The sequence below is a fragment of the Sitodiplosis mosellana genome, unplaced genomic scaffold, assembly GCF_009176505.1.
Source record: "Sitodiplosis mosellana isolate CC-2019 unplaced genomic scaffold, AAFC_SMos_1.0 Smas_scaffold_2, whole genome shotgun sequence".
Classification (NCBI taxonomy): domain Eukaryota; kingdom Metazoa; phylum Arthropoda; class Insecta; order Diptera; family Cecidomyiidae; genus Sitodiplosis; species Sitodiplosis mosellana.
Window position 1 is genome coordinate 4,986,165 of NW_022595245.1, and position 20,177 is coordinate 5,006,341.

At 34.5% G+C, this 20,177-nt stretch overlaps 1 protein-coding gene across 11 annotated transcripts in view; it reads left to right on the forward strand.

Annotated features, from left to right (window-relative positions):
* The window catches only part of LOC129565296 (tyrosine-protein phosphatase Lar), a 396,243-nt gene extending 376,234 nt beyond the window's left edge, over positions 1-20,009 (forward strand). For 8 of the 11 annotated variants that reach the window (XM_055440021.1, XM_055440015.1, XM_055440016.1 and 5 more), the window contains 12 exons: positions 267-417; positions 664-800; positions 3,956-4,252; positions 11,746-11,885; positions 12,080-14,734; positions 14,913-15,128; positions 15,221-15,299; positions 15,428-15,816; positions 15,918-16,028; positions 16,190-16,259; positions 16,426-16,661; positions 16,789-20,009. In XM_055440021.1, the coding sequence (XP_055295996.1) occupies positions 267-417; positions 664-800; positions 3,956-4,252; positions 11,746-11,885; positions 12,080-14,734; positions 14,913-15,128; positions 15,221-15,299; positions 15,428-15,816; positions 15,918-16,028; positions 16,190-16,259; positions 16,426-16,661; positions 16,789-16,857 (4,550 nt within the window). In that variant the 3' untranslated portion in view covers positions 16,858-20,009. The remainder of the gene's footprint in view (positions 1-266; positions 418-663; positions 801-3,955; positions 4,253-11,745; positions 11,886-12,079; positions 14,735-14,912; positions 15,129-15,220; positions 15,300-15,427; positions 15,817-15,917; positions 16,029-16,189; positions 16,260-16,425; positions 16,662-16,788) is intronic. The other 3 variants (XM_055440023.1, XM_055440024.1, XM_055440025.1) reach the window with 1 other exon arrangement.
* Positions 20,010-20,177: the final 168 nt, after the last annotated feature.

Here is a 20,177-nt window from a genome sequence, read left to right on the forward strand (position 1 = left end):
ATTCAAACCAATTTGAATGACAATAACTAAATATGATTTTATTTCATATTCACAAATGCAACACAACCATTGAATGCCGCTTCGATGATCAACTTTTCGACATAACTTGGACAATATTGTCGATTTGCATCGACATCCTCGGGGGAACTTCCAATTGAATTTTCACTTCTGAATATGATGGGAAAAAATGAAACAACAACAAAAAATCAACCACACACACACACACACACTTTGCTCGCTCCATTTTGATGGGTAAACAAAATCAGGTGTTCCGTCACAGCCAAGCAATTTCCGTGCGACCGATATTGGAGAAACCGATGTGGTGCTACAATGGTCGAAACCAATTCATTCCAATGAAAATATCGTTCAATATGAACTGTATTGGAATGATACGTATGCAAATGAAGCGCATCACAAGTAAGTTTTCATGTTTTTTCCCTATCTCTCTACCTCGCTGGCTTTTTATTGCCAGTTGCTAATAGCGATTCGACAGTTTCAACACAGAAACACTTTATAACCATTATCCCAGATGATTATCTATTTAAATACAATTTTCAACATTTCTTGCAATGACATCTCTCCAATTATCCATTTTTGCTTCGTTCCATCCATTCGTGCGAACGCTTCGTTTGCGAATTATGATTTTTCCCTTTAAAATTCTAGACGCATCGCAAATACTGAATCATATAAATTGACGGGTTTGTATCCGGACACACTGTACTATATATGGTTGGCAGCTCGATCGCAACGCGGCGAAGGTGCAACAACACCACCAATTCCAGTTCGAACCAAACAATACGGTAAGCAATCACATTACCATTTTCTATTCTTAAAACTTGTTTTTTTACGGCGCGAAAGTTCATAGAGTTAGGTTTTTTTGGGAATCAATTGATTTTTGGATTTAATACAAAAAAAAAGGATGAAGATTTTTGAATGAAAAAAAAAAATATGAAGGATTTTTGTGGAGAAGACGCATTTTTTGTCGTATGAATTTTTGAAAATGGAATTTTTCGAGAGAAAAAAACAACCAAAATTTTTGAGAAACGAAACTTTTTGAAAGAGAAAAAAAAACACAGAGTCAATGTTAATGAAATATCGTTGAATAAACGCGTGGGCATCAAAGCGTATTGCGAAAGGACATTCTGATGCGGAACAACTGAAGTGTGTGTTAAATCACAGTTTGAGAGTGCTCACATATCCATATCTGTGGTTGTGCACCACAGACGAACAAAAAAAAAGCAATTTGGTGTGTTACATTGTGTCTGATTTTGAGTGGCTGTTGAGTGTGCATTTCTGTATGAGTGATTTCACGAGAGAAATGCTTTGGAAAAAAACAACAACAAGAGACAAGAAAAAAAGCAGTTGATTTTTGGTTTTCTTTTCATTTTGTGTATCAAAGTCAATTAATGACTGTTGTTTGCTTTTGGTTGGATGGGAAAAATGCACCGAGTGACACATATCGAAAACCATTCGATGCAAATGTGTGTGAATGTGTGAGTAGAAATGAATGAGTGAAGATTTGTTGCACTGTGATACATCTAATAAATTGATTCAATTGCGATTGAGATGCAACTGCCGTTTGATTGCAATTGATATATCGATTGAATCAATTTGTTCCGATTCACTGGAGCATTGAATGTGAAAAATCGCAAATCGACGTCTCTAATCACACACACACATGTGTGTGTGTGTGTCAAGTGAATATTACTTCCACTTGAGTCGTCTTGAGTTCTATTTCGTTAACGCGTATGTGTGACAATCGATTCAGTTGTGTATTCTTTTTCTTCTGTTTTTAGTTTAAGTATTTTCTTGATTTTATTTGGAAAATCAGTTGGATTTGAATCACATTATTGGGTTTGAGCGGAATTTTTTGATTGATTCCATTGTTGATGTTTATGTTTCCGTTTTTCTGTATAACATCGTCGCGAAACCGACGCACGAGAGAGTTTATTGTTAAAATCAGCAATTGTGTGAGTTGTTTTGAGTTTTATTCCAAACTCCTTCAGTTTTAAGTGTACTTTTGGTAACTGTTTGGGCCAATCCAAACAGTGTTTGGCTCTAAAAGGCTACCCATGCTTTCTGTGTGTGTGTGCTTTTTGAGTGTATTTTTTTTTATTGAATTTTTCCTTTTTCATCAATGATTTTTTTTCGTGTGTGTGTTTTCTACCAGAGTACTCACAGAGAAAAGCCTATATTTTGAGTGAAATTGTTTGGTGTGAAGAGTTTGATGATTTTGGTTTTCTACCGTTTTATTTAACCGAGAGAGCGAGAGAGAAATTTGTGTGTTTTTTTTCTTCATTTGTGAAAACAAACGAATTGCATGCTTCAAACTATTGAGTGTTTATTTTTGTTCACATTTTTTTGGTTTTCAATTCAATTTTTCCGATATTCGATTCAACAACAAGCAAGAGCAAAAGAACAATTAAAATGTTTTCGATGTTATTCACCACACCTTTATTCATTTTTGTTTTTGTTTTTACGTTCATATAAATAAATATAAATATAAATACACGTTTTATATATTTGGAGCACCATCGCACCTTTTTGATATGCTACTATGCACTCACACACTTTTGTATCCACACAGTTGAAGAGCAACACGTATTTCGCACTCAAATGTTTTTTTTTTGTTGGTTTTTTTCCGTTGGTTGGTTTTCATTTTAGTTGAACACATTTTTGCGAGTACACCACCACCACTACCACCACCACCGTAACAAAACATATACTCTATTTTTTCGGTTTGTTCGTTTCTTTTTGTAATATTTCGTACAGAAAACGTACGGAAAATCGCACTCAAAAAGAAAATCGATTTTATTACGAAATAAAAAAACATTTGGTTTTTGGTGTTGTGTATTTCACAATCACAATTTGTTTTTGTCTGTATAAAAAATAAAGAAGCAACAATGAGCAAACGCACACAATTTTTTTGGCAAATTTTTTTCGCACCAAGTAAAAATAGCACATTTTTTTTCTGTCCAAATAAATATTTACATTTAATCTACACTTCAACGCATCAAACGTTGCAATAAATAATAATAATTGAAAATTATCGAAAATATTTACAACTCTTTCTCCCCCCCTCATTCTCATTTGAATATACTCTTTCTCCATTTGAAACAAAAAAAAAACGAAAAAAAAATATACAAACAAACCGAATTCCAATACAAAAAACACACTTTATTCATTCAATCCGAAAAATAAAACGGGATTTTATGATTGATAATGAAGCCAACGGTAAATGCCAATTTCTTCTATTCAATTGATTTGCTCCATTCACAGAATGGAACTTTTGAAGATATGCTTTTTTTCACAGGAAACACACATTTTATTCCAATATGATTTGTTCTGGAGTTTATCCTTGCTTTTCGTTCATTTATTTAACATTTTGACTCTTGTTTTATTTCGAGTGATTTATTTTTCAGTTTTCATTTCAATGCTTTATCATTTTTTTTGCTTCAATTTTTACGGAAAATGGTTCCGTGCTTAAATTTACCAAATAAATTTGACGTGTTTATTTTAGCTTTATTTCCATTTCAAGCATACATTTTTTATTTTCAAATTTAAATTCACTAATTGCTTTTTTTCTCTTTTTTTTCTTTTCATTTTTATGTTTTTGCGCTTGATTTTATTTTGGTTTTGTGTGTGTGTTTTGATTTGATTTAATTCAACACACATTTACACTCGGTATAAACAAAATTAAACATCAATTTACATACACGCACACAACAACAACAACAACACATACACACAATCACACATGCCCAAAACATACACAAACACATACACATGGACCAAAAACGACAATTATCAAAATTACAACAACACACACAAACAATTTTGATGACAAAACCAAATGAAAAACAAAAAACAAAAATTATACCGAATGCACCCGAAAATAATCGTTGATAATATGTATACATGTATAAAATGTGATTGGATTCGACTGAAAAATTAGTGCCGGGTGCACCGCCAACTAATATCAGCGCAGAAGCAACCAGCCCGACAACGATAGCTGTATCGTGGCAACCGCCACCAGCTGAACGATCAAATGGTAAAATTGTTTACTTCAAATTATTCCTCGTGGAAAATGGTCTGTCCGATAGCGAGGCATCGGTCACGACACTCAATGTCACCGAAATCATTTTGGACGAATTGAAACGATGGACCGATTATAAGATTTGGGTATTAGCTGGCACACGTATCGGTGATGGACCACGATCATATCCAATCGTTGTACGAACACTTGAGGACGGTATGTAACATATATAAAAACCAAACAAAAAAAAAACACACATCAAACAAAACAAACAAAAACGATAACCAAAAAATCTAAAAACAATTACTAACCAAAAAAAATAACACTTACTAACTACTCGAATGAGACAAAAAAACAAAGAAGCGAGCGATTGAACGAAAGGAGCCACTTGAAGCTATATGAAAATATGCAACCCGAATTGTGTGTTGGCAATTTGTAGGCGGCAATAGCATCACAATTTCAAAGCATTCAATGGGGATGTATTAAAGTTACGCTTTAAATGTATTCAGCGAATGTATTGTGAGTGTGAGTGCCGGATATGCCCACAAATCATTCAACACCTACAACATTCCACACACACACTCCTTACACATTTTTTTTTTGATGAAACATAATTTTTTTTGAATATTTTCATCCATTTATTTCACATGAATGGTGACACCATTTTTGAGCCAATTTTTTGAGCATTTTTTTACAGGTAGCAAACCAAATGGATCTGGACAAATACATTTTTGACGTCTAAAACCATACACATTTTTTTTAAAACACACAATTTATCAAATTTTTTGAAGATAAAAAAATCAATTTATTCAAATACCTTTTTTATGACATCTATTTCTCTGTTTATTTTAAATATTTCAATCACTGGAATAGCCACGACTCATTTGTCGTTTTGGAGTGTTCCAGAGATTGGAATTCGAGTCGACGTCGAGCATTTTACATTAAAATGAGATATTTTGCGTTCGAAAGTTCACGCTGCGTGTAAAATAAACGAAAAAATAATTCTTTATTAAAACAGACGGATGCTATAGGAGTAGCCAGGTTTTTAACGAGGCTAGAAATAATCAATCATTGCAACAGTTCTCGTACTCTTTTCCGACCAAACCTCTGCTTCATTCAGCCAGAGCTTGGCATTGTTAAATAAAATAAAACATATTGAAATGAATATAGTTCACGAGTTCAGAATCTGAGTCTGAACTTCAGACCGGTTTGAATGCCGCACTATACAAAAACTCGGTCGAATTACTCACGCCATGCAGAATGCTCGTCAATTTTCATTTCGACTCAATTTTCAGTATACAATCAAACTGTTGTAACAGTTAATCGTTACAATGTGGATCTTCATTTTTCCCACACAAACAGCCAATTCACACTGTGAAAAACGAAGATCTGCTGGTAAAACATATTTTCATTAATAAATGTAAGCTGTTGAATGCAAACCGCATATGTTTTTCGGGGAATGATGCAATCGTGAGATTTTTGCTTTATATATATAAATGTTGGCATTAAATGTAGCTCTGTGTTGTTCGAAAACCCACCACACACTGCACAATTGAAGCATGTAAGTTGTGCATACTGATCAAAGGAATACTTGATGGAAATGCTAATGTACAAAAATTCAACAAAAATGAGGTTGATTCCGTTGAATTATTTACTCGGAATTATTTCGGAAAATGCGCGAAACTCTTTATGTTTTTATATAAAAAAAAAAAAAATATTTTCTGCATTTGTGTACACAGATAACCAGATAGCATAGTTTTTTCGCTTCATTCAGCCATGCAATTATAAAATGGCAGCATTATCATTTAATCTGTATTTAACATACTTTTTGGGCCACCAAATGTGCATAAATGTTTTTTTTTTGTCAATTCTGTTTGAGCTTTTATAACGAGGCCTCGAGGGATGCGCTGCCAAGTAGTAAATTTTGAGAGAAAAAGCACGCATAACGATAGCCATAAAGGGGTTTGCTTTAGTATTTCCATCAAGTAAATTGAACGTGTTTCATCCGCTTTTAATATTATTGCAATAAGATAAGCACAATATTGTGCACCAGGTTTTTTTTATTTCGTTCGTTTTTTTTTAACCAAATTTATATGCATAAATATCTCTGTTGACTGAAGCTTATCTGTTGAGCTCATAAATAAAACGCTCGGTCGCATTTCGTCTCTATTTTGAACCAATTTTCAAGCTACAACGTGCATGGATATAAAGCGAAATTGTGTCAACGGATGATTTTTGTCAACAGATATGTTTGTTTATCAATGAATGAATGGAACACATTTAATGCCAGCTGCTACGATTCAAATCTATTTACTTTTTCTCTTCTGCTGACCATCATTTAGAGAGATAGATTTCCATTCAGCACGATCTTATCCGAAAAGCATATGCAATATTCTGGGATTTATTTCGTTGCGCAATTAAATCCCATTTATCCAATCCCAAAGAAATTTTGCAAACTTCTTTTATACAACTTATTTTTATTCATTTATCACAATTTTTCAATCGAATTTCAAGCACCGCACCGTTTTTTGGTATGAACTTAGTTTTTCACTAAATTTTCGCAATTTTATTTTCACTTGTTTGAATTGCGTAGTAGTTCTTTAAATAGTAATCATTAACACTGAGGCTGTCTAAATAAGTCAATGCAAAAGAAATAGTGCATGTTTTTCTTTAAATATTATTACGATTGAAACGCACACACCTAACGCACAGACATACTTTTTCGAGTATTGAAGTCGGCTTTTTGATTTTGCTTCAATTTTTGGCATTCGATTTCAGTTTTTTTTTTCAATGCTCTTATTAAATGAATATGCCACCTTAATATCCAGCCGAGTTTTCCCAAATTTGTTCAACAAAATCTTAGAACTGTCTGATGAAGCGCTTCATCGAAATTTCAACACAAAATCGAATTTCATCTCAATGTCGATGTCATTGCATTTTATTCATTGGAATACGCCTTGATTTTTGTATAAGTATTCAATGAATGCAAAGTAATACGTCCTTTTGATGCGGTTTTGAGTGGAATTTCGACATGTTTAAGACTTTGTTGGAAAATAATTGCATACAATTGAGTCTTATAAGGCTCGTTTTCCAAAAATTCTGAGACTCGTTGAAGAATTTTGAGACTCGTTGGATATACGGATTTTGAGCAGTTCGTTGCACTTTTTGAGTTTTTGTTTGCACCTGGTCATTTTTTTCGGCACATATTTCGTTTTTTGAGAACGCGTCGATTTTTGTTGCGCGTAACGAGGAGATTGCCCGAGTTAAAACAATTTCGTGGTCATTTTCCTCTCATTTCAAATCCCTGAATCACTATCCCTAAAATGCATCACAATACGTAAAAAAAATCCACCGAAAATTTGCTTTAGCACTTTTCGCACACAAAACCCATTCTCGCACACACATCACCAAAATAAAAGCTCGAATTAGAATTAAGACCACCAACACTAAGAAGAATTTTATTTTCCAAACAAGGGCACCAAGATTTGACAGTATTTTAAATAAATTGCACATAATTTTGTTTTGTTTTTCACACATACACACACCGAGCACCTATTTATCGTAGTTGTTTCTATAAAGAATAATCGAACAAATCAAACAGATTCACACACAAAAAAAAACTATAAATTTTGCAGGGGACATTTATTTTAGATTTTCAAGAAAAACTCTGAGTGTTTTTTCCTTCGATTTTTTTTCTTCTTTAGTTTGGTTTTGTATTTTAAATCAACGGCACCAATTTAGTAGCCTAAAATCAAGTTATCTTTTGGAACAATGCACTTGAAATTTATTTTTGATTGCACTTTATTATAAAACCGTGCACTTACTGATAGAGCAATTCACATGCACCAATTCACCTTTTGAAGCAGTCAATTTGTTTTTGTTTCACGTTGTTCAAACGCACTGAAATGCACCAAATTCAATTAGATATCAATCGGAATTGTGTCATTTGACAAACGCAAACGCACAATCAAAGAACAAAGAAGCACCAATTAAAATTTATCGAATGCATATCGCTCAATTTGTGCCAATGAAACAACCAAAAAAAAAATTATCCAAATTATTCTCTAGTTTATTGTTATGTGCAACGTTTTTATAATAAATGAAAAGCACCACACAAAATTATGATTGACACACTTTATGGTTTATTGTTTTGTGTTATCTGCACCAATCTGTTTATCATTTCGATACGTTTTTCCTTAGAAAAATTCGTTTGTTATTCAATTCAAGTGATAGACAAAGAGCTGAAAAAAACGAAAACGGATGAATCAACTTTTCGATTGGCCGTGCGCACGCAAATTCCAAAACCAAGAGATTGCATCGAATGCGAGAGCGAGAGATTTATCCATATTATTATTCATAATTGTTGTTCAATTATTTAGTCAGGTATCGAAACGTGTGAATGGGCATGGAATCAATCAGAAAACCACCGAAAAAATACAATGGAAAAAAAATGAAGAAAAAAAACCAAAATGAATACAATATTTCCACGAAACTGATGAAACAAATAATCAAATTCATGTTTGTGTTTTCCGTTTGTGTTCCGTTTTTATTTAAGTTGTTACATTCTGAACTGAGTTGTTCAACGTTGAATGAATGAATGGTAAACGATTATTTGAAAACCGAAGCGTTTGTTCGAAAGGTGCCATACTTATTTGATACAGATTTGATAGGGCTTTTTTGTTCGGAGGTACTCAGGGACAGGGAACAAGATTTTATACATTTGAATACCAACCACAGGCTATGATTAACTACGATATACTCACAACACTTATCATTTCCTTTAAGACATCCATCGATTCAAACATGAAACCGGACTTTTTCATGGTTAGACTGTCATTCTTTACTTTTTTTTGTTGGCTTCATGCATGAAGAACCAAAACGATTTATTGCCAGGTTAACAGACAGCAAGAAATGAGCCATTTTCATGGAATGACATTGAGGAAACGTTCGATGTATTTGTATTTATTGACGTCGCCAAGTATTGGCGATGTGATTTGGAAACCATAGCCTGTCTTATTGACAGAATTTTTTTGGTTTTTACCAATATTTTGTTTGTTACAACAAATAAGGATTCATTGTTGAATGTCATGGCTTATATTGTTGAAATGGGCTTTTACAATATTTTGAAATATTTTCAAAGTGGTATCCTTGGTTTATTTTACCTTAACTAATCGTGTTAATACAATTAAATATTAAACCGCTTAAAATTGTATTGAAACATTAATTGCATTTTAAGCTTATTTCTGGCAACGCATTTTCTCCCTGCATGAATGGTCACAACCTATAATTTTTTGTTCGCAATTATATGAAAGAATCAAACATTAAAACGGTTGAACAAAATATTTCTTATAACAAATTTAGAAAAACATTAAAAAGATGATCGAAAATACAAGAAAATCCCATCTTCAAAGACCCGAAAGTAGCATTTTCAGAAAAATTCTTAAAGAGAACGAGAAAGCTTGTCCGATTAAAGAAAAATTCGCGGAAATGGCTCATTTCGTGACTGTGTGAGCAAAAACCGAAAATGTACTAAACATTTTTTTCGTTTCAGACCAATAGAATACGCCGAATTCCGACTTAGAATTTTTTGTGTTTTTATGCGATCAATCATATTCTTTTCTTTTTCTGTGCGGTACTTTGAATCCCCCCAGAAATGGAAGCACGACAATTTTTTTTTGTGTTTGAAAAAGCGCTAGGAAAAATACTAAAAAATGTGTGCAAGTCTTGAAATTAAAACTGTCTCATTTCAATCCGTTCATCTCGTGTTAATCATCACTTTTTTGTTCCGTTTCAATTTGTTTTCGTACTTCATCATCATCATCTTAGTAATTCGATGTTTTTTTGTTTGTTTTTGCAAACAAAGCCCTTTGCCATCACCATAAAAATGGAAAATTTTGATTTTTGATACCATTTATTTTTGATAAATTACATTCAAGATGACTTTATATCACAGGAGGATGCGATACCGATGGAAAATCAACTCTCAACATAAAACCAAAACCTTTTAGACACAATTCATTGATAAAATTAATTTTATAACATAGATCAATCTGATTTCAATGGTCTCATTCATCTGATTTGTTCTTTTTTTTCGTTTGTTTGCTCTTTTTTGTATCTGCGTCAACTGATTTTCTGCACATCGGTTAATCGTCGCCATTGCGCCAACAACCAATACGATATTTTTTGCATTTTTGTGTATTGTTGTGTGCGCCGCGCCGCGCCACACGCGTGTTCGCGTATTGCATGGGCTTCGCATTCACTCCTCCGACACACGATTTTTTTCATGAACAAAAACGGATTTAAAAAAAAAACCACACACACAAAACTAACTAAAAAAACCATAACGATTTCAATTTAAATCAAAACATTTACGAAACAGACGTTAAGAGTGAGTACCGAGACGTAAACCAAACATTAATTAAAACCATTTAGATGACCTTTTTTCCAAAAATGACACCATACAATGATCTATTTTTGATTTTTGTTGTGTGCGTGTGATTTTATTTTGATTTTTTCCTTACTCATGGACACAATACATTGGTCCAGAGTTGTTTTTTGTTGCATTTTTTGCATCGTGGAAATTGGAATTTCACACGACATTTTTGATTTGTCTGGTTGTTTTTGGATTTTGCTGCTTCTAGAAAAAAAAAATTGAATATTTATTCATCACTTTTTTCGCAATTCGATCAATCGTTTTTTAATGATTTTAAATTTTGTTCATCAATTTAAGACTTTTTAATTATCTTCAGAATTCTTCAAAATGATTTTTATATTTTTTTCTCGATATTTAACCATTTTTATGGAATTTTTTTCATATTTTTGTTCATTTTTCAATCAAATTTATTTCTCAATTTTCTAGGATTTTTCTTAGTTTTTTTTCCTTCAAATTAGTGATAATTGTTTTCAGCATTCAAATATGCGTTGGAGTTGAATGAAGATGGCTTTTCCTGCAAAATATTACTAATTTCAAACAATTTATCATTTAAATAATTTTTTGTCTTTACAATTAAAACCGAAAAATATTTTCTTTGTGCATTTCTTTCTTTATATTTTCTTTCTCTTCAACATGCAACCTGCTGAGGATTTTTTGTCTCTTTTTCTTTCCGATATTTCTTTCTTTCTTAATTAATCATAAAAAACCAATCTTTTTTCTTGCATTCAAAAATGGAAGCTTACCGGACTTTTTGTTTGATTTTCTAATTAACAACAACAACAAAAATAACAAAAAACCAAATAATCTTTTGAGTCATCGTCTGGCACTCGAATAGTGTTTTCTTCTTTATTTTCTGTTTAAAAAGGGTTGTGACAAATTCACGATTTGGTATTCAAATGTGTAGCAACAACTTGAAAAAAAAATATTGCACAAACACGAGTTAGGTGTCGTCAATGTACAGAGATGTAGGGTTTAAATCACACAAGGTTGATGATGAGGTCGATTTGTGATGTTCACTGTTTCAATTTGTAGGAACAACACAAAGAAAATCTATCTTCTGTTTAACAAACTAACCTGATTTTCTGTTGTTATTTTTTTTTCACTTGTCGTTAGATAGGAGAAACAGAGTTGTATACACTAGACAAACTGAATATAGAGAAAAGTCAAACAAATCGATAGAATTTTGTGTTTTAAGCAATTTTTTTTGTTGATTTCAAAAAAACACACACTTAAAAATAGATTCTAATCGAAATGGGTTTTTATTTCGACGTAACAGTGCCTGGTGAACCACAAGATGTTCGAGTTAATGCCATTAATTCGACAACGCTTCATGTGATTTGGAAACCACCGCAGGAAAAAGATCGCAACGGCATCATTATGGGCTATCACATTCACGTTCAGGAAACGAAAGAAGAGGTTTGTGTTTGAATGCAAAGTCGAAGAGTTGATTTTTTAAGTCAATTTTTGCTAGGTGTTGATCATTTGCATATAAAATGTTTGACTCACCGTTTGATCGTTTAGTAAAATTAGTTGATGAAAAATGAAAAAGAAATTAATTCAATTTCCTTTATGATTCCCAAATGTTTAATGAATATCTCTCCCATGATCAGGGTCGCAATTTCCTCAACGAACCTTTGAAATTCGATGTAACCGATGCTCTGGAGTATAATGTGAGTGGTTTACAACCGGATACCAAATATTCCGTCCAAGTGGCGGCATTAACCCGAAAAGGTGATGGTGATCGTAGCCCGGCAATAATTGCAAAAACACCAGGCGGTGTACCCGTTCGTCCGGTGATGAATATCAAAATATTGGAACGCGATCCGACTGTCTCAATTGAATTGGAATGGGAACGACCAAATCAAACCTATGGTGAATTGCGTGGCTATCGTTTGCGTTGGGGAATAAAAGACGAGAAATTCCACGAGGAAGTTTTGAACGGGCAGCACTCAACGGTGAAGAAAATCAAGGATTTGGATCGTGGAGTGCAGTACGAGTTTCGTGTTGCTGGCATGAATCACATTGGAATTGGTCAAGAAACGGTGAAATACTTGGAAACACCCGAAGGCGTACCAAATGGATCACCCGCCAATATTTCCGTTCGATTCCAAACTCCGGACGTCTTGTGCATCACTTGGGATCCACCAACCAGAGAGCATAGCAACGGTAAAATTACGCGATATGACGTACAATTCCATAAGAAGATCGATCATGGCCTAGGCACTGAACGCAATACAACGAGTCGCAAAGCAGTTTTTACTAATTTGGAAGAAAATACCGAATATGTATTCCGCATTCGTGCTCACACAAAACAAGGCGCCGGACCATTTAGCGAGAAGAGAATCATCGAAACCGAACGTGACATGGGTCGTGCACCAATGACTGTTCAAGCTGTGGCCACATCGGAACAAACCGTTGAAGTTTGGTGGGAAGCAGTTCCATCGCGAGGCAAGTTATTGGGCTATCAAATCTTCTACACAATGACCGCTATCGAAGACTTGGATGAATGGCAAACAAAAACGGTTGGCGTCACAGAGTCCGCTGATTTGGTGAATCTTGAGAAATTCGCCCAGTATGCAATTGCGATTGCGGCTCGATTCAAAAATGGCCTGGGACGATTGAGCGAGAAAATTACGGTGAAAGTAAAACCAGAAGATGTTCCATTGAATTTGCGCGCCTATGATGTAAGCACCCATTCGATGTCACTAAGTTGGTCGCCTCCGATTCGATTGAATCCGATTAGCTACAAGATCAGTTTTGATGCCGTTAAGGAATTTGTCGACAGTCAAGGAATAACACAAACGCAGAATATTCAACGCCGAGAAATTATGCTGAAACATCACATTCGAAGCCATATGATTGGTGAACTGTCACCATTCACAACGTATAATGTAAATGTGAGTGCAATTCCGAATGATAATTCATATCGTCCACCAACGAAGATAACAGTAACAACACAAATGGCTGCACCACAACCAATGGTCAAACCCGATTTCTATGGCGTTGTCAATGGTGAGGAGATTCAAGTGATTTTACCACAAGCATCGGAGGAATATGGCCCAATTTCGCATTATTATCTCGTTGTCGTGCCGGAGGATAAGTCAAATGCGCACAAGAATCCAGATCAATTTTTGAACGATGAAATTTTGCCACAGCCTGGAAAATCCGATCGACCAAATAACCCATATATTGCAGCAAAATTCCCACAACGAGGCATCCCATACACATTCCATTTGGGCTCAGGTGAAACTCAACACAATTTCACCAATAAAAAATTGGAAAAAGATAAACGCTACCGCATTTTCGTTCGAGCTGTTGTTGACACACCACAAAAACATTTGTACACATCGAGTCCATTCTCCGAATTTTTGTCTCTTAATATGCGTGAGGCACCACCCGGCGAAGCACCGAATCGTCCAAATCCAAATTTACCACATGACATTGAAGTATCGGTGAATAAGAATAAGGATGAACCGGAGATGGTGTGGATAATTGGCCCAATGTTGCTAGCGATCGTTATGTGTACATGTTTAGTTGCATTCTATGTTATGAAACGACGTCGTCAACCTTGCAAAGCACCCGATCAATCAGCAGTGACACGACCATTGATGGCAGCAGATTTAGGAGCCGGACCAGCACCAACCGATCCAGTTGATATGCGACGTCTTAACTTCCAAACACCGGGCATGGTCAGCCATCCACCTATCACCATTTCAGACTTTGCCAATCACTTGGAACGCCTGAAATCCAACGACAACTTGAAATTCTCACAAGAGTACGAAAGCATTGAACCCGGTCAACAGTTTATGTGGGATCATTCGAATAATGAATCTAATAAACCGAAAAATCGCTATGCTAATGTCACTGCATATGATCACAGCAGAGTGATTTTGCAGTCAATGGAAGGCAAAGCCGGCTCGGATTATATCAATGCAAATTATTGTGATGGTTATCGCAAACACAATGCATACGTTGCTACACAAGGTCCGTTGCAAGACACTTGCGCTGATTTTTGGCGCATGTGCTGGGAATTACGTACGAATATGATCGTCATGATGACACGATTGGAGGACCGTGCACGAATCAAGTGCGATCAATACTGGCCGACACGTGGATCTGAAACATATGATCAAATGACGGTTACAATTACAGAAACACAGGAGCTGGCCACATACTGCATACGAACATTCCAAATTTCAAGGCAGGGCAGCATTGAACGCCGTGAAATTAAACAGTTGCAATTTACGGCTTGGCCAGATCATGGGGTAAGTTGACCGCGATTTACTTTTTTTCATTTTATTTTAAATTTTTATTGAATTTTGATTTCGATTTTGATTTTTTTTTTCACAAATATTTGAAACATTTGGTTTAGTTAATGTATTTGAATGACTTAATTTCATCCCTGTCAAAGACGACACATTTTAATCCATGATTTTCTTCTAGGTTCCCGATCATCCGGCACCATTTTTACAATTCCTACGCAGATGTCGTTCGTTGTCAACACCAGACGCCGGTCCAATTGTTGTGCATTGTTCGGCTGGTGTCGGTCGAACTGGCTGTTACATTGTGATCGATTCAATGCTTGAACGCATGAAGCACGAGAAAACGATTGATATTTACGGTCATGTCACGTGCTTGCGTGCGCAAAGAAACTATATGGTAGGTGTCATTCGCTGCATCATTTTTGGAATTTTGTGCCGTTGAAAGACTTTCGAATTTTAAATCATTTTCTCAATCTTTTTGAAATGTAGGTACAAACCGAAGACCAATATATTTTCATACATGACGCAATACTCGAAGCAATCATTTGTGGTAGCACTGAAGTTCCAGGTAATAGCCAAAAATTCGATTTTTCATTTGGTTTGCTCTGGTTTACTTTGGTGATATTGTTTCAATGCCCTCAATGATATTAAAAAAATAAATTCAATTTCTTTTTCCTTTCATCATTCGTTTTCCAGCACGTAATTTACATAATCACATACAGAAATTGATGCAAACCGAACCAGGGGAGAATATCACAGGCATGGAAATGGAATTTAAGAAATTGGCAAATGTGAAGGCCGATTCGATGCGATTTGTTGCGGCCAATTTGCCGTGCAACAAGCACAAAAATCGACTAGTTCATATTCTGCCGTACGAATCGAGTCGAGTATGTTTGGCGCCGATTCGTGGTGTTGAAGGCAGTGATTACATCAATGCCAGCTTCATCGACGGATACCGATATAGAAGCGCTTATATTGCTGCACAAGGGCCGCTTCAAGACACGGCCGAAGATTTCTGGCGAATGCTTTGGGAACACAATTCAACCATTGTTGTTATGTTGACAAAACTCAAGGAAATGGGAAGAGTAAGTTTTTATTGCAATTTTAATGGACATTGAAATAATAAAAATATTTCATATGGAATTTAAATCAAAATTATTAATAAAAAAAATGCGATTTGTCACAGGAAAAGTGCTTCCAGTATTGGCCACACGAACGAAGCGTTCGATATCAATATTATGTTGTTGATCCAATTGCCGAGTATAATATGCCGCAATACAAATTAAGAGAATTTAAGGTGAGCCTTTGGAACAGATACATCGTTTCTTCTTATGAATTTTTTGAATCTTGTCTTCAAAGATTTAAAAGTTCGAAAAATAATCATAAAAGTGAATTTTTAGAATTTCACGAGTAAAATATAAAATTCGTTAACAAAAAAAAAATGTTTAAAACCTTTAGGTAACTGATGCTAGAGATGGTTCCTCTCGAACAATACGTCAGTTTGTGTACTGCGAATGGCCTGAACAAGGTAAGAAACTTCATTTTGTTTCAATTCTATTCGCTAGCTCTATGTTTGGTGTTAGCGAATTCCGTAATTGTTCCCTTTTTGATTCATTAAATCGTCAATTGAATTCGTCAAATTGTACAACCTTCACACCACTCAAATATTCATGATATAAACTTATCTTCCATAGGTGTGCCGAAATCTGGTGAAGGATTCATCGATTTCATAGGTCAAGTGCATAAGACAAAGGAGCAATTCGGTCAAGATGGGCCAATCACCGTGCACTGTAGTGCGGGCGTAGGTAGAACTGGCGTGTTCATATCATTGAGCATTGTTTTGGAGCGTATGCAGTATGAGGGTGTTTTAGATGTTTTCCAAACGGTTCGAATTCTTCGATCACAACGACCGGCTATGGTGCAAACAGAGGTACGGTTCAATTTTCAACAAAAATGCATTTCTTTCTCCTAATTTTCATCTATAATATATACATAGTGACTGTGTGCTCAATATTCATGAATAGCATCTAAAATTGTTCAATTTCTCATGTTCACAGGATCAATATCAGTTCTGTTACCGGGCCGCATTGGAATATCTGGGATCGTTCGATCACTATGCCAATTGATTTGTGTAAATGTCCTAGGCCACACAATTTCTAAACCGTTTTGCAAAACTAGAGCGAAGTGAATGCCTCGAATTTAAAATTAATTTTTACCCACTAAAAAAACCCAAAATTCGACTACTACCTAGACTTTGCCAGCTAACAACATTTATACACTATATGAAGAAGCCAAGCAGTGTACACTCGTATGTGTTGCACTCAACAAGAGAAACAAAAAAAAACACTTATGGAATTCTATATTCTAAGTTAGATTTTATTTGGACTAGCAAACGACTACTAAACTAAACTATTAACTCTAAGACTCAACTAGAGACACAGAACAATCACATGAATTTCAAGCATGACGATGGTGTTGAATGCCATCGACACGGAGCAAACTTTACGCTCCGTTTATTTGATAGCACTGTAAAAAAAAACAAACAAACAAAACCATTAGTAATTATTATTAAACTCATTAGCCATATTAAAATAAAACCGACTGTTTGTTGCTGAGGAAATAATTAAAGAAAAAATTTAGTATAATAAACTTTAGTTGTAAGCCCATTTCCAGTTCCAATGGATATCAATTTCCAGTTATTGGACGTGGATTCGATCTAGGGGGAAAGAATGACACAAATTCAAAGATAACATGGAAATATTGCCAATGCCTAACAAAACGTGCAAATGCGTGCAAATACAACAAACGAATGCTAGAAGATGTATCACTCAGCAAGCACTGCTCACTACGAACGAGACGAAGCAACATGAAGACAACAACAATAACATAGAGGATCGCTATGCAAATGCTTGCAAATGGACGTAAATATGGCAAATACGTCAAGTCGTTCTTTCCCCCTAGGATTCGATATTACTTGTGGTTAATCTAATAAATGAAATGATGTGAGAGATTTCAGATTTAGGAGGAATTATACGTGTAATAACAATTATGTCAATTTTTTCGTTCGCCAAAATGGCCACAAATTTTTTGCAATTAAACAATTTTTGGAATGAATGAAGCCAGGAAATTGAATGACTGAGTCACACATAATTTTTTTACGCAAACAAAAACAAACACAAGACAAAAACACAGTTCCATCAACCAAAAAAAGATACAACACAAACACCTTTTGTTACATTTCAGTTAAGCAATAGTCTTCCAAATGTTCAAAACTCCAATACAATAACTTTCAACTTCTGTTTCCAGTCACCGACTTATTTTTTCTGTTGTTATATCAATACCAAAATGAACACAACAATGCTTGTAGCGAAACTCAGACTTGAGAGTGGATTAAGTGTTAGCAAAGAATGGTCATGTAAAAATTAAAAATGCAAATTTGAATAAGACTTAAAGAGAAACATGTATAAAAGAAAACACAACACTAGCATCTCTATCGATATTTTGCCCGTAGCTTAAGTAAATTAGCTTTGATGAGTGAAATAAATGTATGGAACGCAGAAAAAGAAATCTAAATTATAGACATCGTCTGCCAAACGGACAGAGTCTCATTGAACGTTTCATATTACCTTTGAAGGTCAAAAATGGAATCTTTTTCTTCAGAATTTTTTTTCCCCGATTGAATTTGCTTCGTATGAAATCGGAACTTAAAACACACACACAAAAGAAAACATCATTTACCAATCTAAGAATTGCTAGTTTAATTTAGACATTTAAGTGGATGAATTCTGTATTATCTTCGTAAGCAAAACCCAAATTGTTGAAATCGTGATTTAAGAATAATCGAAAATGGATGAAATGATTTACTTATAAAAAACCCAGAAAAAAAATTGAAATCTATAGAAAGTTGAAAACCATGTGACAAAGTGTATATGTATACAATAGCATAATAGCGTGGATCGCGCTCAAACGTTGGTTAACATAGTCGATTATCGATATTTTTTCCTGCTTCGCTTCAACAAAAAAATCGCATGTTCTAATTTTGGTTGTTGCTCATTCTACCAAAATTTCCCTCCTTTTCGGAACAACATTTTCCCCCTGTACCAACAATCGGAACTTTGCTAATCATTTTCAGAGTCATTCTTCATCTAAGATTAAATTTTGGAGAGAAAAAAATTTCGTCAAAAACGGTCTCAACTCAAGTCCGCTAAAACAGCTTTTGCTGAACAATTGTGCACCACAACAACAACAACAACAACAACAAAAAAAGTCGGTTGTAGATTCAAAAATGCTTTCCCGTGTTCAATGTCAACATTAATTTCTCGCCATATCAATTTTCATCAAGTTTATATCAAATCGAAATTGCTGAATTTAAATCTAGAGATTAGAGAGACAAAGACACACACATAGAATCGAATGAGCAATGTGACACACACCGTAGTCTTTTTTTATATAGTCAATTTGTAATTGTTCCAACAACAATAACAGCAACCGCAACGGCATACAAATGAAGGGAAAGCATGAAATAAAACGAAATATTCTGATGATTCTTAACATATCATCCAAAAGTGACTGCAAATCTAAACTAACAAAATAAAATATCGCCGTCAATTTCTTCCTCAACTTCGGTGACGCAGTTGTGGAGTCACAAACGCACACACACACCACTTATACATTCAAACTATAAGTTAACTTACTACTTGATTTTGTTTTTCCCGCTCTACCGAAGCGGTTTACTACTTTTTAACATTAAGATCAAATCGAATCATTTTCGTTTAGTTTAAATAGATTTTAGTTAGCACAGTAGTGTTTTATTCATTAAGATCAGTCAGTTTTAATTTGTACAGAATGCGTGATAAATCAAAAAAGAAACGTTTTCTTAAAATCTAAATCTCGCCATTATCCACATTGCCCTAAGTTTGTTTTTCTCTCGTCTTAGTCTATTTTTAATTTGTCTCGAACGTTAGAATGTTCGCTCATCTTTTTTCGCATCATCGACAATATTCATAAAAAGGGAGATAACAAACAAAGAGAATGAACAACAAAATGTCAAATTAAACACTTATTTGGAATATATTATGCAAATCTCACAATTTTGCCACACAACAGCAAATCTTCAACCAATTTACAGTTCCAATCGAAGAAATTGTATAAAAATAAAGAGAAACAAACATAAACGATCAACTACTGTCATTATGTATAAGTGAAAGATGATTAAGAAAACAACAAACAAAACCGATTGTATGATACATTGAAATAAATAAACAGATCAATAAGAAAAGTTATGAAGGTTGTGTTTTCATTGTCAACGAAGAAAGTGGAATTTGATCAGATCGAAAGTATGATGACATCGATAAGAAGAGTGACATAATCCAGACCGATAAGAAAAAGAGTGAAGAGAAGAGGTAAAAATCCCATGCAAACACCAAATTAATAAAACCGAATGACG